Below are 13,862 nucleotides of genomic sequence, written 5' to 3' on the forward strand. Positions count from 1 at the left end.
TATAATGCTCGTGAAATAAACTTCAAAAATTCCACTTGTATCCAAGGCTTGATTTATTAACATATCTTACAGGAAAGTAAAGGATGAATAAATGAAGTCATTTATGACAATGGATTGTTGAAGTGGTTCTAAACTTTGTCTGAAATGTTTTCACCTTTTATCACTGACAACTTAAAACAATGGTAAATTTAGCTAGTAACAGCAGAACGCAAGTAAAAAACAGTAAGTACAGAACATTTCCGAAAACGGAAATGCTATGCTTGTCATCTCCATAGGAAAGCATGGCTGGCCATTTGACTTTCAGCAGACTGTAGTTAACTTGCTGGATATGAGACAGTAAACTAAACACTAACCTGAGAAACAAGACTCAGGAATGAGCACTGACACTATGACACTGGTGGGTTTACAAAGAATATAATGTTGGCAGCTTTACAAAGACTATGGTTTCATGAGGTTACAATTGGCACCTTTTTCAACAGGCCAGAGGTGCAGTAATCATAAGTTCTTTGATTTGCTCAAGCTGAGGAGTTACCAGCTAAAATATATCAGAGGACTAACAGTAACCTAAATATACACAAAATGAGTTATGGTATATCTATTGTCAATTCAAACAACAGGTCAGAATGAGGGTGTTTGAAACCTAGATACTAACCAGCAGCAAATAAATAGTACACATAAACATTAAACAGCTGAATTATCTTTAATATCTCTATATAGAACAAACTAAATACAAAAAATAAGACTAATGATCAAAAAAAGATTGTCCACTCATTCGTCCACTTCTGTAAAAATGTCTCTAAAGAAGTACTGAATGACGTTGGTGGGCTCCTCGTCCCCCCTGCTGACCCTCAGCTGGTCCTCCTGGTGGGGCGGGGCCGTCTGTAGGGGAGGGGGCAGAAGGTTAGACAGGAGCAACCAGTCGCTACCGTGCATTTGATAGACTGTTGGGTGATCTATCCACTACCAGGTGGTACGGTGCATTTGATAGGCTGTTGGGTGATCTATCCACTACCAGGTGGTACGGTGCATTTGATAGGCTGTTGGGTGATCTATCCACTACCAGGTGGTACGGTGCATTTGATAGGCTGTTGGGTGATCTATCCACTACCAGGTGGTACGGTGCATTTGATAGGCTGGGAGGCTGAGATATCCTCTGTACTTCTGGGTGGACACTTCCACTTGTGAAGTCATAAAATTTTATATATATATATATATATATATATATATATATATATATATATATATATATATATATATATATATATATATATATATATTTAGAATATTTTGAAATGGCTTCTAATGGCAATTCAAAAAGACACACTTGCTGGTAAAAAAGGGCCCCGTTAAGCGCTAGTAAACCCCCAAATCACTTTTAGACTCAATGTTGGATATCCTTTCTGTTATTCTTGAGTAAAACGTAGACAGCTTTTCAAACGGGGGGAGCTCTGCTGCTTGCTGCCACAGTGAATCCTGCGTCATGTCATTAGGGAGCAGTGAGGGCTAGTGAGGGCTTCTAGTTAAAGGATGCTTCAACTAGCCATTAGACAAACCCCCCCCCCCCCCCCCCCCCCCTAGTGTTATTGTCCCGGGGTGGACAGCGTCACCTCAGCAGTTCTTCCAGAGGTGGTGGGCCGCGGTTCTGCGGGGCCCGTACTGTCGCGGGACACCGGCACCGGGGCCCGTGACGGGACAGGGGCCGGCCTAGCCTGCGGCGCCATGGAAACGTCTTTGAGTGATGTTTTCTTGGCACCGCCTACCGAGGCGGGGCCCGGTTTTCTCGCCGCGCCACAAGACACTTTGACCTGCGGGGCGAGGGGCGGCGCTCTGACCTTTGACCCGGGGGTTCCAGAGGGGCCCGGGATCGCCGGGCCCGAGAGGAACGAGAGGAACCCCTTGGGCTTCCTGCAAGGTAAAATAAACCACAAAAATAAAAAAATAGATTAGGGATTCCCCGATAGCAAAAAAAAACGCTTTTGTCCTCCATTTTAAGTGTACTTCTAGTGTGTTCTTCTTGTAGCTTTAAGTACAGCCCCTTGATACATTTAATTACTAACTGTACATTAAAAAGTATTTCTGCTCAATTTAAAAGGTTGAATCTCCTCGTGACTGAATGTTTGCATACAGTGTGCAGCCTTAATGCGTGCAGGCTTGATGCGCTCCACTTTTTTCTGTGGAGATCCAGCGCCTTGAATATTTACTACAGTGTTTCTACAGCTCGATGCGGTTTCGCAATGAATCCGTGTTTACAGAGATATTCCTGAACGCATAAAACGAAACCGGATAGTGTGGACGGGGCCTGAGATCAGGACCTTTCACGTTCTCCGACTCACCTCTTCAGAGCAGGTGCTTTAGGAGGTTGAGTTTCTATTGGCCGGCTGGCGTCACCGGCCTCGTCTGGGGTACACCCGCCCTGCTGAGCCTCCAGAAGCCCTGTGGACCCTGGGGGTGGTTGTGTGTCAGTGGAGCCCTGCGACTGGGGGACATCAGCAGTCCGGTCCTTGCCACCAGAGGCCCTTCTGGTCTGCCTCGTCCCGGTAGATCTGGGCTGGACCTCCACCGGGGCTAGAGGATGAAGTTATACGCAAATGTTTCCACGTGATGCCAAGTTTGGAATGTTGGATTGTTGATTTGAGAATTTTCATATTTTTACGCATATCTTATTATATATCTCGCAGAAACATTCAGTTAAAAAAATTGATAAACATATGCGTTGACACTTTTCAGACGGGATAAGTCCAGTAGGCCGACCGTGAGAACCTGAACTGTGTGTGTGAACTTGTGCAGACCCGTAGCACCCAGCCGTCGTCCGATACGACCGAAGGGTGTGGTCTGTACTCACCCTGCTTCCCTTGTCGACGGGCCCCAGGGCCTCTCCTCTTCTTGCTGGGGGGTTCCTGGGGCTTCTCAGCCGGCTCAGCGACAGCAGGGCTCGGACTGGGCTCTGCTCAAAAGGTACACACAACAGACCGCCCACTGAGTCTCACTGGCTTTGTGTTTAGGACCGGTGCCTTAATGGCTGAAGAACACACAGTGCCTGGTGGCTTTAGTCGCTACAAGACGTCCTGCATACCTTCCAACGATAAGGGGGGTGCCGGGGCCAGTGAAAACAGTAAACATTTCAACACGCACAGACCGTAAACATTTCAAGTGACAGGTATATAAAATGAATGAATGAAGATTTGCCATATTAAATGTTCCAGTATTAGCATGGGAAAGATAGTTTATCATGTCTGCATTTGTTTAAAGAGGCAATGAACCAAAAACCACTTTATTTTTGTTTTTAAAGTAGTCATTGTCTTATATGATCTTCAACAAAGTAATCTATGCCATTTTATCACTGTTCCTGAACTGAGGACCCAATTAAGAGAAAAAAGGGGTAAAATCCAAGGTTTTTGCCATTCTCACCAAAACCCGCAGGTGGCGTTCTTTTCGTGACGTCAGACCACCTTCTTTTTTTTGAGGTAGTCTGACGTCACAAAGGGGCAGCGCGGTTTGTGTGGACCTGTAGAGCTCTGTCTGGGCAGCGGTTGGCTGTGGTGTCCGAGATAAAGTTGGGCCTTTCGGAAAAGTATTGTATAACGCCATGGTGTACTAATGGTGAAGCTCCGTCTGAGCAGTGGTTAACGCCCGCGTCCGAGTGAGGGTTAGGCTTTCCGGACACCTATAGTAAAATACTACGGTGTACGGCAGAATTTATATACAACATTGCTTATCATAATGCTCAAAACAGTTGAGTACACAACAACGGTACTAAAAATGCATCATAAAGTTGGCCTGGCTCGTAACTATGGCGATAACATGCACCATCTTTCCCTAAACTCCCAGCCCAAAACACATTCGTTTTATCTCATAGTGTTCGAATTCCAGCTGAAAAAGTGGGCTTACTGGCACTTTAAATCCATGACTAAACATGTCTAGAACGCGCTACTTTGGTTTTTACAGCTGTTTATTACAACTCTAAGGGAGTTGTCACTAAAAAACGTCCTCGGCCCGGCATGTAGAAAATGTGAAGGGAGACTCCAGACGCGAGACTTGCAAAATTGCTAGCCTGTGTCTGATATGCCGTGCCTCCAACACGGAAACACATTCCACGCACGATAACACTGCATTCCCTTGAGCCTTGCCCCATATTTACCGGCATCCTACCGGACACATAAAAAACCGGTTTGGCAGCCAGTGATTGCCAACAACCCTCAAGACAAATGCTTAATTTATTCTGCTCAGAGTATCGTCTGTTTAGCCAGCGCCGTCATAGACGATGTGATGGAGAGTCCGCTTTACTGGCCCCGCATGCCATCGCTAAACATGCTAATTGAAAAAAGTTTCAGAGGGCGGTCCAAACTCTGTGTGCATATGTCTGACACACACACACACACACACACACACACACACATACACACACACACACAGTTGTGTTTAGATATAAATAACTTCTCCTTACTTTTCCTTCGCCTGGAACCGGACAACGCTCTCCTCTCCTTACTGGGAGGTTCAGCCTCCACAGACCGGACCACAGCTTCTTGTAGCTCTGGAACTGGGACCGGAACAGGGTCTATTCAGATGGTGAAAACAACGTCAGGAAATAACACAAACAAAAATATTTTCTCTCTATCAGGTCTGTCAATTATACAGAAATGATGAAGCACATGTTAATAATAATGTATTATTCAAATTGTTCAAGTGAGTGAGTTACTGAGAGAGTGAGAGACAGACACACACACACACACCAGCTACCTTGTTGGGGGTCTGGCTGCTCAGTCACGTGTGCCTGTGAGAAAGGGTTAAAGATGAAGGAGAGGTTGTCATGGTGGTCATGGTGAAGACTGAGGTGCGAGGACGTCTCATTAACTCTGCCTACCGTCTGAGTTGGGAGGGTGGAGTCGGCGTCCTGGTGCAGGCGGAGGCCGGACCTCCTGCCTGATGACCCCCCTGCAGGGGTCGGTGGGTCGCTGGCCAGGGAACAGAGAGGTCAGTACAACACCACCAGCAGAAATCAATTTATAGAAATCAACTCATGTATTTTACATTTTTATCATTATTTCCATATTATTGATGGTTAACAACAATACAGCTATTTTCAAGCATATATTTCACTAGAATTGCTGACAACCCTTTAGTTCATCCCTTCAGGTTGGAGTCGCCCTCTATCCATGAACCATGCTTTGTCAGTTTGGAGGCATTACTGGTGTGTGTGTGTGTGTGTGTGTGTGTGTGTGTGTGTGTGTGTGTACCCGCTGACCTCAGTGGCTCTGGGGCTGCCTCGGCCCCAGGCAGATTGGGGGGGTCCTCAGACACCCCGAAGGCCCCCCCCGCTGTGGGGAAGACGGGGATCTCGGTGAGGGAGAGGATGAAGAAGGGTTCCTCCGGGTCGGAGGGCACCGGCAGGACGGGGAGCACTGAGGGCATGGTACCGGGACGTTAGAGACACAGGAGGAAGGTTTGCTCCACGCACACACACACACACACACACACACACACACACACACACACACACACACACACACACACACACACACACACACACACACACACACACACACACACACACACACACACACACACACACATTTTTAGCCTTCGGATAAAAAATATGTTTTCATCGCCCCTTTCTTCCTTAGAAAAAATAGGTAAACAAACCATTCATTCAACCCCTTTTTTTTGTCCAAAAATATAGTTTCAACCAAACTGATAGCTGTGGTGGAAGTGCAGTGGTGCATTAGTTTCCAGTTACTGCATGTCCTTCAGTTTTATAAACATCTAATTTACGTCAGTTTAATTATTCCTCTGACCTGTCTGAGGTGCGGGTATGGCCGTCTCTGTGACTGGCCGGCTCAGGGGATCAAATTCTGGAGCTTTGGAGGCCTGATCACACCTGGAAGCCCTTGAATTCTCTTGACAAACAGGGGGTGCTGTTGCTAGGGCCACGCTAGGTAACACCTCCTCAACGCCCTCGTCCACCACCGTGAAGGGGTTTTCAACAAACCACGAGGCGCCGTGACTGGATGTTGTTCCCTCAACGCTCGCTTCCCATGTCGACGATGCTACCGAGGCTGGAGGTTGGTCGTCTTCGGTCATATCGAAAGGGTCCGGAAGGAGGAGCGACTTCTCGGCGTTCGCACAGCTTGTGTTTTCAAAATTTGGCGTACTTCTCACGGATGGATTTAGCGTTGTTTCGTTTTCGGAGGACGCCACGGGATTCAACTGAGCCGCAACCGAAGAGGACCTCGATGGCCCTCTGTGTTCCTCAACGGCGTCCCTTCCCCCTCGGGAGTCCGAAGGGAGGGCCTCTTTTGGCGTCCCGGGGCCTGTGTCGGGTTGAGACGGTGGGACTTGGCGCCGGGTTGGAGGCTGCTTGTCGTGGCTGACCCTGGAGGCCTGAGGGCCCAGGTTAGGCTTGGGTTTGACATGGCTGATGCGAGGCCTTGATGTGCCCGGGACGCACCGCGGTTTCGTCCGGACCACCCCCTCCTCCGACTGCGACGAAGAACTGTCGGATACGGAATCCTTGGAGCCCGCCGGCGGCCGCACCACCCCGTCTCCCACCGCAGGTCCTCCTTCGGATGGGGAGGATTCCTCCTCTTGTTGAGCAGGCTGAGGGGCCGGAGTGGTGGTCCTGGTGGCCCCGGGGCCGCTTGTCTCCTGCTCCCCTTCCACACGTGACCTTTGTGCCCCCATACATCCAGAGGTCTCCGGTTCGAGGGGTTCAGAAGTTTGCTTCAGAGAGGCTTGCAGGGGTGTGGGGGCTGCCACACAGCGGGTGATTCTCGGTCGCATTCCGACTTCGAAGCGTGATCCGTGATCTGCGACGGGCTTCGGTTCTGATCCAAGCGAGACCGGCACGTTGTCTTGTTTCGAGGTGTCTGAGTGGTTATCCTTCGTGGTTTGTACCTGTGCTACCTTTGCCTGACTTCCTCCGAGGGAATCCACAACGTCAGCCTTCCCCTCCTCTCTGCCGACCCCTGCTCCCGTGGGCGTGATAGCCGATCCCGCTTTTATCAACGTAACCGGCGACGGTGAGGTAAGACCGGTCGTTTTGAAGTCCCCAGTGGTGCTGTAGGTGGATCCTGGTCCCGGCGGCGTCACCGTGTCCTCTGTGGGTTGTGGTTCTGAAGACGAGGCGTTCCCGTCCGGACTGACCTTAGTCGGGTCCGACTCTACAGAAGGAGCGGTTCGGGTCCGTCGGCCCAGATTGGGTTTGGCTTTGGGGAATTGTCTCCTCCTCGCCACCACAGGACTTGGCTGTACAACTTCAGCTACCTTTGCCTCAGTCGCGGCCAGCATTCCATTGGCCGCAACGTCACAGGAGGGATGGGATGGTGCAGGATCTGTCCGAGGTTCACTCCCTGTTGCCGCTTCCGGAACAGTTTCCAATGTAAATCTTGCAGAGTCCTCTTCTTCAGTGTCCTTCTTCACTGAGGTCTCCAATTGTGGTTCTACTTCAAGACTCTGTCCTCTCCCTGCGGTCCCATCCTGTCCGGCAGGTGTCTCCTCTGGGATCTCATCCCTACAAGTTGGCCGGAGTCCGACTGCAGATGATGGTGGCACACGGCCCGTTGATGGAACAGAAGATTCCACCGCCGCTGGCAACGTCGCCTTCTCAGACACATCCTCCTTGTGCGCGGCTCCCGGCGTCTGGTTCCCGTCAGCCTCGTGTGATTCGGTCGTGGGGTTCTGCGTGGGTCGAGCGACCCTGGAGGCCCGAAGCAGGTTGGGCTTGGGTTTGATCTTGGCTAACCGCCCGTGCTTCCTCGGCGGGGAACTGATCGCTGCCACCGCCGTCCCCTCTACGTGGGCTTCTCTTTGTCGAGGCTTTGGTTCCGTATTCAGAGCGGCAAGGGGGGCGTCACTAATGCTACTGCTGGATGCATTGGGGGTATCGGGAATGGGTTTGTCCACCGTAAGAGCTCCACGATCATCGTGTGTTGCACTGATGTCCTGATGTGCCGAGTCCACCGCGAGCATGGGTGTGTCTGAAGGCGCCGTCGTGGCAGGGAGAATGTCGAGGAAGTCGCCATCGGGTTCGACGTCTTCCTTCTGGTTGGCAATGCCCGGATCACTGACGGCCGGTAAATCTGTAATGACATTGGGAAAGAATATGTTGTTGATTAGATTTATAAAAGGTGCTTTTTAGGTTCAAGAGCTAATATTTGAGTGTCATGTGTTAGAAGTGGCATAGCCATTGGTCAGCTATTAGTGGGTGAAATGCGCTGTGAATATCTGTTCTGATTTGAGTTTCTGTAGGAGACGATTTCAATTTTTGACAAATTTGGGCATCTCATCCCTGGTTGGTTCTGGGGTTTCCATCTTGCCCGTTTATCACAAGTACATGAAATGGAATACATATCATGAATCCCAAAGCAAAATAAGAAAGGGAGGGAGCAGAGAGGGATTGAGGGTATCGTAGTTTTAAATCTTGTTCTCTTCTGCTCTCTTTATTACCCTCGAAACTTACGTAGAGCAGCTTTAAGAGACAAAGGACTATACAGAGTAAAACAAAAAGTCTTAGTTTATGTGAAACTGAGGTGGCTCTAAACTCTTGTACCACACCTGTATTGAAGTCAGGCCCTGACAGATCCCCGACGTGGACCAGGAGAGATTGCAGGGAGCGGTTGCCGATGGTCAGCAGGGTGTGAGCCGCCTCGTTGTCAGACACTGAATAAAAACAAAATGGCTGTCACGCAAATCCTGCGGAAAGAACGATATCTTTGCTAAAGTCCTGTCAAATGCTGTAACATACCTTCCATATGATCTGGAGACAGAAAGTCGATCACATCCTGGGAACAGATCGGATGAGAGAATGCTTTATAGATAATAGTCACCTTATAATAACTGGTATAAAACATGCAACGTTTTAATGGGGACAAAATAAATGAAACATGGATAAGTAAGGAAATAGAAAAAAGGAATATGAAAAAGCTTCCTAAACATAATAAAGTGTGCCATTTCAATAGACTAGCGATGGAGCCAAAGTTCAGATGTTATAAGATGAGATCCAAAGACAATCAATGAAAAACCAGATAGATCATAATAATCATTATATGGTTAAACGTTTTATGACGAAGCAAGTTGATGGTTCGGGGGGGGGTTCAGAGGGACTTACAGCCAGCAGGTCTAAGGAATGCTCAAACGGTACCGATTCCGTTTCATTCTGCACATGCTCACAGGGCGCGTGGTGGGAGGAGTCTTGGGTGATGTCCAACATGTCGGGCACATTAACTAAAATATCAAGCTGAGGAGAATGGAGCACAGGGGGGGGGGGTGGCATGGGGATGAGATGAAACACATCCATGCATGGAAAAGGAAATGAAGGGGAAAAACTAAATCATGTAAAAGAACAGCTGAACACAACTGAGATACGAGTGATTGAGTGACGGCGCGATGCGGATGGGCGAGGGTGAAGTCGTGAGCTGGGTGGAGGTTCTCCTACCTCCTCCATGGTCTCCTCCACCGCCGAGACCACCGGGCGCGGGGAGCGGAGGCTGGCGGGCACGAAGACCGGAGCGCAGCTGACCCCCATGGGGTCCAACCCACGGAGCCTGTTCTCCTCCTCTTCCTCCTCCTCCAACCCCACCCAAACTGGCTTCTTCCGTCCTGCATCCTCCGTCTCCTCCTCCTCATCGTCGCTACAGTCTGACAGGAAGGCCCGGAGCGTGACCAGCTTTGGCTGCTTGGGCTCCGGGGCCGGCGCCTTGGAGGAGGTGGTCTTGAAGGGGGGCCGCCTGCTCTTTGGGCAGGAGGAGGTCGGGGGTCGGCTGGGGGAGGCGGGGTAGTTCAGGTGCTGGGTGGCTTTGGGCATCCTGCCGTACCTGAAACCCCATCATCACACGTTGACCAAGAACAGCATCTTCTAAAACGCCATGATGTGTGGGATAGGAACATTTTAATAGTAGAAATATTGATCAAATCTAAGCTCTCCGACAAAAACCAAGCAGCCCATTGGGCTTCCGCAAGAGACTCAAGACTCTTTTGTTCAGAGGTCACCTGGACTCTGCATAGCCTCCCTCCTTACCCTCAGCAACCCTCCTCCCTTACTCTCCTATTAACACCTGGCACTTAATGTACACACTTATTGTATATTGTACTTCCTGGCACTTGATAAAAGTACATTACACAGCATTGTGTAGGATCTAACGCTAGCTATCTTTGTTGGATACACGGAATGGGTTAACCTAGCAATTGTAAGTCACTTTGGATAAAAGCATCTGCTAAAAGCCCTACATGTATGTGTAAATGGCTTCCTTCTTGGTTGGCATACCTTGTAGGTTTGAGATCAATCTTAATGTGGGAGACTTCTTCATCTTGAGAGGAGTTATCGTTATCATCATCATCATCGTAGTCCAGCTTCTTCCTTTTCTTGGCTGGGGTAAAGGGTTCTTCATCGACCTTTAGAGTAGAGCACTTTAGATACTTTACATTGAAAGTTTTTTTAAATAACATTCTAGGCCAGGGGTTTTCAAACTTCTTTGTGTCAAGGAAAGTCAGACCAGAGCATGTTGACAAAGTTTGACATTATAACTTGGAAATAATGGTATAGATTACTATGTTGAAGACCATATAATACATATAACAATGTTTAAAAGAAACCTAAATAGATTTTGGGTACACCACCCTTTTTAAATTAAACAAGCCCCAACCAGACCAAACATGCCGAACCCAACACAACTCACCTCTTCTGCATCACTTGTGAGGGTTTCCACCGTGGCAGGTGTATCTTGGGAGTTTTTGACTGGTGCATCTTGGGAGTCTGAGGCTGGTGCATCTTGGGAGTCTGAGGCTGGTGCATCTTGGGAGTCTGAGGCTGCTGCATCTTGGGAGTCTGAGGCTGGTGCATCTTGGAAGTCTGAGGCTGGTGCATCTTGGGAGTTCGAGGCTGTTGAATCTGGGGGTACTGCGACGGCCTCCTTTCCTTTCTTCCGGCGGGGTGGTAGGACAGGTTTAACAGCCCTGGCCCGGGCCCGCTTGCCGGGTTGGGATACGGTGTCGCCGGCGGGGGTCCCCTGTTCGGCATCTTCCGGCCTGGGGATTCAGAGTCGTGTGTTTAGAGTTTGTATTGCACCCAATGGGTGACATGAGGTCCATTGAATAAGGAAGGATTCATTATTCATGGTTACTCTTTGATGGATAAACCGTCCTCTGGCACTGCTGCTTCAGCCTCTTCGGGTACAGATGCCTCCGCTGTGTTTAGGAATATAGTACAGAGATAAACGTGTGCAGACTCAAAGCTTCTATTGGAAAGCATTTTGAAGAGGAGAAAACACAGCAACCCATGGCACATCAGTCCAGGGTGTCTTCCTCAGTCTAAAACCATTTGGTCTTTGGAAAACCATATTGAGAAAGTCTCAACGCTTGCGCAATCACAGAGTGCGTTACGGTAGACCTGGCGAGAAAGTGACACAAAGCCCCTTTACCTAACTCAAGGGGAACCATCACCCTAGGCTTCTTTTTAAAACAAATGTCCCATATGATGAAATAGATCAAGTTAAGTCAAGTCTAATACATCAGCGCTGTTGCTTGGCATTTTTCCATTGGTTCGACTAAGAGCAATTACGTTTTCTTTTTTCTGATTTTGTTTTTTTGATGTTTCCATTCTCTTAGAATAACTAAAGGAACAAAGAAGTAAAGGGGGATGACATCCACTACCTTGCACTACCTTCTTGGCCCTCTTCATGCTTTTGATCTTGGGCTTCTGGCTCGAGGGGCTGTTCTCGACGGGTTTTTCCGCTGAGGAAGGGTCAACGGGGATCTCGGGCACGTCGCCCACATCGTGCCGTCCCCCGACGTAGTCGGGATCCTCCTGTCCGTCCTCCCCTTCCACCTCCTCCCCCAGAGGATCCTCCTCCACATCGCTCAGGTCCTTTGAGGTCTTCCTCCCTGGGGGAAACAGGAGGTGCCTGGTGAGCTCCCTCGAGCTCTGAAGTGTACAAGTAAGCCTCCTCATGCAAGAAGTGGCCCCTACCTGCTCCTTCATAACCTGTCTCAGTACCGTGTCACCCCTACCTGCTCCTTAGTGACCCGTCTCTGTACAGTCCAACCCCTACCTGCTCCTTAGTGACCCGTCTCTGTACAGTCCAACCCCTACCTGCTCCTTAGTGACCCGTCGCTGTACCGTCCAACCCCTTCCTGCTCCTGAATGACCTGTCTATGTAGTCACTATCCAACCCCTACCTAAAAGCCACTTTGGATAAAAGCCTCTCCAAAATCAGTGTTTCCCCTACATGCACCTAGCAGGGGCGGTACGCCGCTGCTGAAATATGACCGCCGCTGCTGAATTTCCTTTTTTAACTAGAGGAGAGGAGAGCTTCAGCTTATCTCTTTAAATTTCGAATGTTGCACTACGCAAAATAATATACAATTTTGTGCGCTACGGACGCTGGATATGTTATTTTGCGCAACGGACGCTTCATATCCAGGTCAATTCACGCTCTGAGCAAAGCATAAACGGAGAGGAACTTCCGCAGATTCAGAGTTTATGGTTCAATAGATCATCAGTGAAACATCGTTGCGACACAATTGAGTGTAGTAACCCAGAGAACCAGCTACAACATTGTTTTCATCCAAACGAGCCGTCTTTAGTGAACGGTGAATTGCATTGGCTTTTACGAGCTGTCGGCTTTCAGCCGCGAGCTTAGGGACCGTCTGCAAAGTGCAAAACTGAAAACGACCACAATGGTAAAATTTCAATAGCGCCGCCATTATTGACTCTAGAGCCCCAAAACTTGTTCCATAGAGGTATGGCCTCTTCATGGTCCTACTACAACCTTTAGTTTTGAAAAATATATCTCTTCTTATTTTTGAGGATTTTTTATTCAGCAACAATTTAAATAGCGTCGCCATTATTGACTCTAGAGCCCCAAAACTTGTTCCATAGAAGTATGGCCGCTTTATGGTACTACTTCAACCTTTAGTTTTGAAAAAATATATCACTCCTTATTTTTGAGGATTTTTTATTTAGGAACAATTTCAATAGTGTTGCCATTATTGACTCTAGATCCCTAAAACGTTTTCCATATGCATGGGCTCTTTATGGTCTTACTGTAACCTTAAGTTTTGAAAAATATATCTCTACTTATTTTTAAGGAATTTCTTTTTAGCAAAAATGTCAAAATACATTTAGTTTTAGCAACAATTTCAGTAGCGTCGCCATTATTGACTCTAGAGCCCCAAAACTTGTTCAATAGAGGCATGGCCTATTTATGGTCCTACTACAACCTTTGTTATGGGGAGAGGGGAGGGAGAGGGAAGATGCATTGGTTTGATGCACAGACCTTTTCGATTGTTGTATGTTGTATCGATTGTTGTAGTATATTGGTTATGTGATTTTACTGTATAGGGTGGTTGTTGATATAAAATATTTTTTGTTAAATAAATGTAAATAATGGTTCTAAAGATTATACTTGTAATATGTTCATTCTCTCCTTATTTCCCCTGCTCATTACTGTGCACAAATGTACTCTTTGTATGTTGCTGGCAGACACATAGAAACCTCCCGGCAGGGTGCGCTTTGCGAGCACACAAAAGAATTTCCGTGCGAAAAAAATAAACATTTCACCTCCGTTGCTGCCTCTCCATCCTAGGGGAAAAACTGAAAATGATACTACAGTTAATTGTAAATGATTCGTTAATTTTACCGTTAGCCTTCTTCGTAGGTTTTCTGGTCTTCTTCTCACAGGGCACTTTGGGCTTCCTCTTTTTCTTGCTCTGAAGCTCCAGAATCTTTTCCAGAAGCTTTGAAAAAAACTTGAGATCCAATTTCCGCCGTTCCTCTGAAAAGCCATGAAACACAAACCATCAGGAGAGGAGGTTCCTTAATGGCCATCCAAAGGAACTCCATTATCCCACAGAACCAACACGTCGGATCG

The 13,862-nt window shown here is 48.1% G+C and overlaps 1 protein-coding gene across 3 annotated transcripts in view; it reads right to left on the reverse strand.

Annotated features, from left to right (window-relative positions):
* Positions 1 to 96: 96 nt before the first annotated feature.
* The window catches only part of LOC307074758 (uncharacterized protein), a 37,912-nt gene continuing 24,146 nt past the window's right edge, over positions 97 to 13,862 (reverse strand). Inside the window, exons 10-27 of one of the 3 annotated variants that reach the window (XM_079735063.1) lie at positions 13,632 to 13,766; positions 11,644 to 11,874; positions 11,115 to 11,178; positions 10,671 to 11,019; positions 10,259 to 10,386; positions 9,431 to 9,809; positions 9,104 to 9,232; positions 8,741 to 8,777; positions 8,551 to 8,655; positions 5,793 to 8,075; positions 5,243 to 5,399; positions 4,862 to 4,952; positions 4,738 to 4,771; positions 4,445 to 4,555; positions 2,843 to 2,944; positions 2,334 to 2,565; positions 1,608 to 1,905; positions 97 to 879 (exon numbers count right to left, since the gene is read on the reverse strand). In XM_079735063.1, the coding sequence (XP_079591189.1) occupies positions 769 to 879; positions 1,608 to 1,905; positions 2,334 to 2,565; positions 2,843 to 2,944; positions 4,445 to 4,555; positions 4,738 to 4,771; positions 4,862 to 4,952; positions 5,243 to 5,399; positions 5,793 to 8,075; positions 8,551 to 8,655; positions 8,741 to 8,777; positions 9,104 to 9,232; positions 9,431 to 9,809; positions 10,259 to 10,386; positions 10,671 to 11,019; positions 11,115 to 11,178; positions 11,644 to 11,874; positions 13,632 to 13,766 (4,976 nt within the window). In that variant the 3' untranslated portion in view covers positions 97 to 768. Of the gene's footprint in view, positions 880 to 1,607; positions 1,906 to 2,333; positions 2,566 to 2,842; positions 2,948 to 4,444; positions 4,556 to 4,737; positions 4,772 to 4,861; positions 4,953 to 5,242; positions 5,400 to 5,792; positions 8,076 to 8,550; positions 8,656 to 8,740; positions 8,778 to 9,103; positions 9,233 to 9,430; positions 9,810 to 10,258; positions 10,387 to 10,670; positions 11,020 to 11,114; positions 11,179 to 11,643; positions 11,875 to 13,631; positions 13,767 to 13,862 lie in introns of all 3 variants that reach the window. The other 2 variants (XM_079735062.1, XM_079735064.1) reach the window with 2 other exon arrangements.

The sequence above is a fragment of the Pollachius pollachius genome (assembly GCF_949987615.1).
Source record: "Pollachius pollachius genome assembly, chromosome: 4".
Classification (NCBI taxonomy): domain Eukaryota; kingdom Metazoa; phylum Chordata; class Actinopteri; order Gadiformes; family Gadidae; genus Pollachius; species Pollachius pollachius.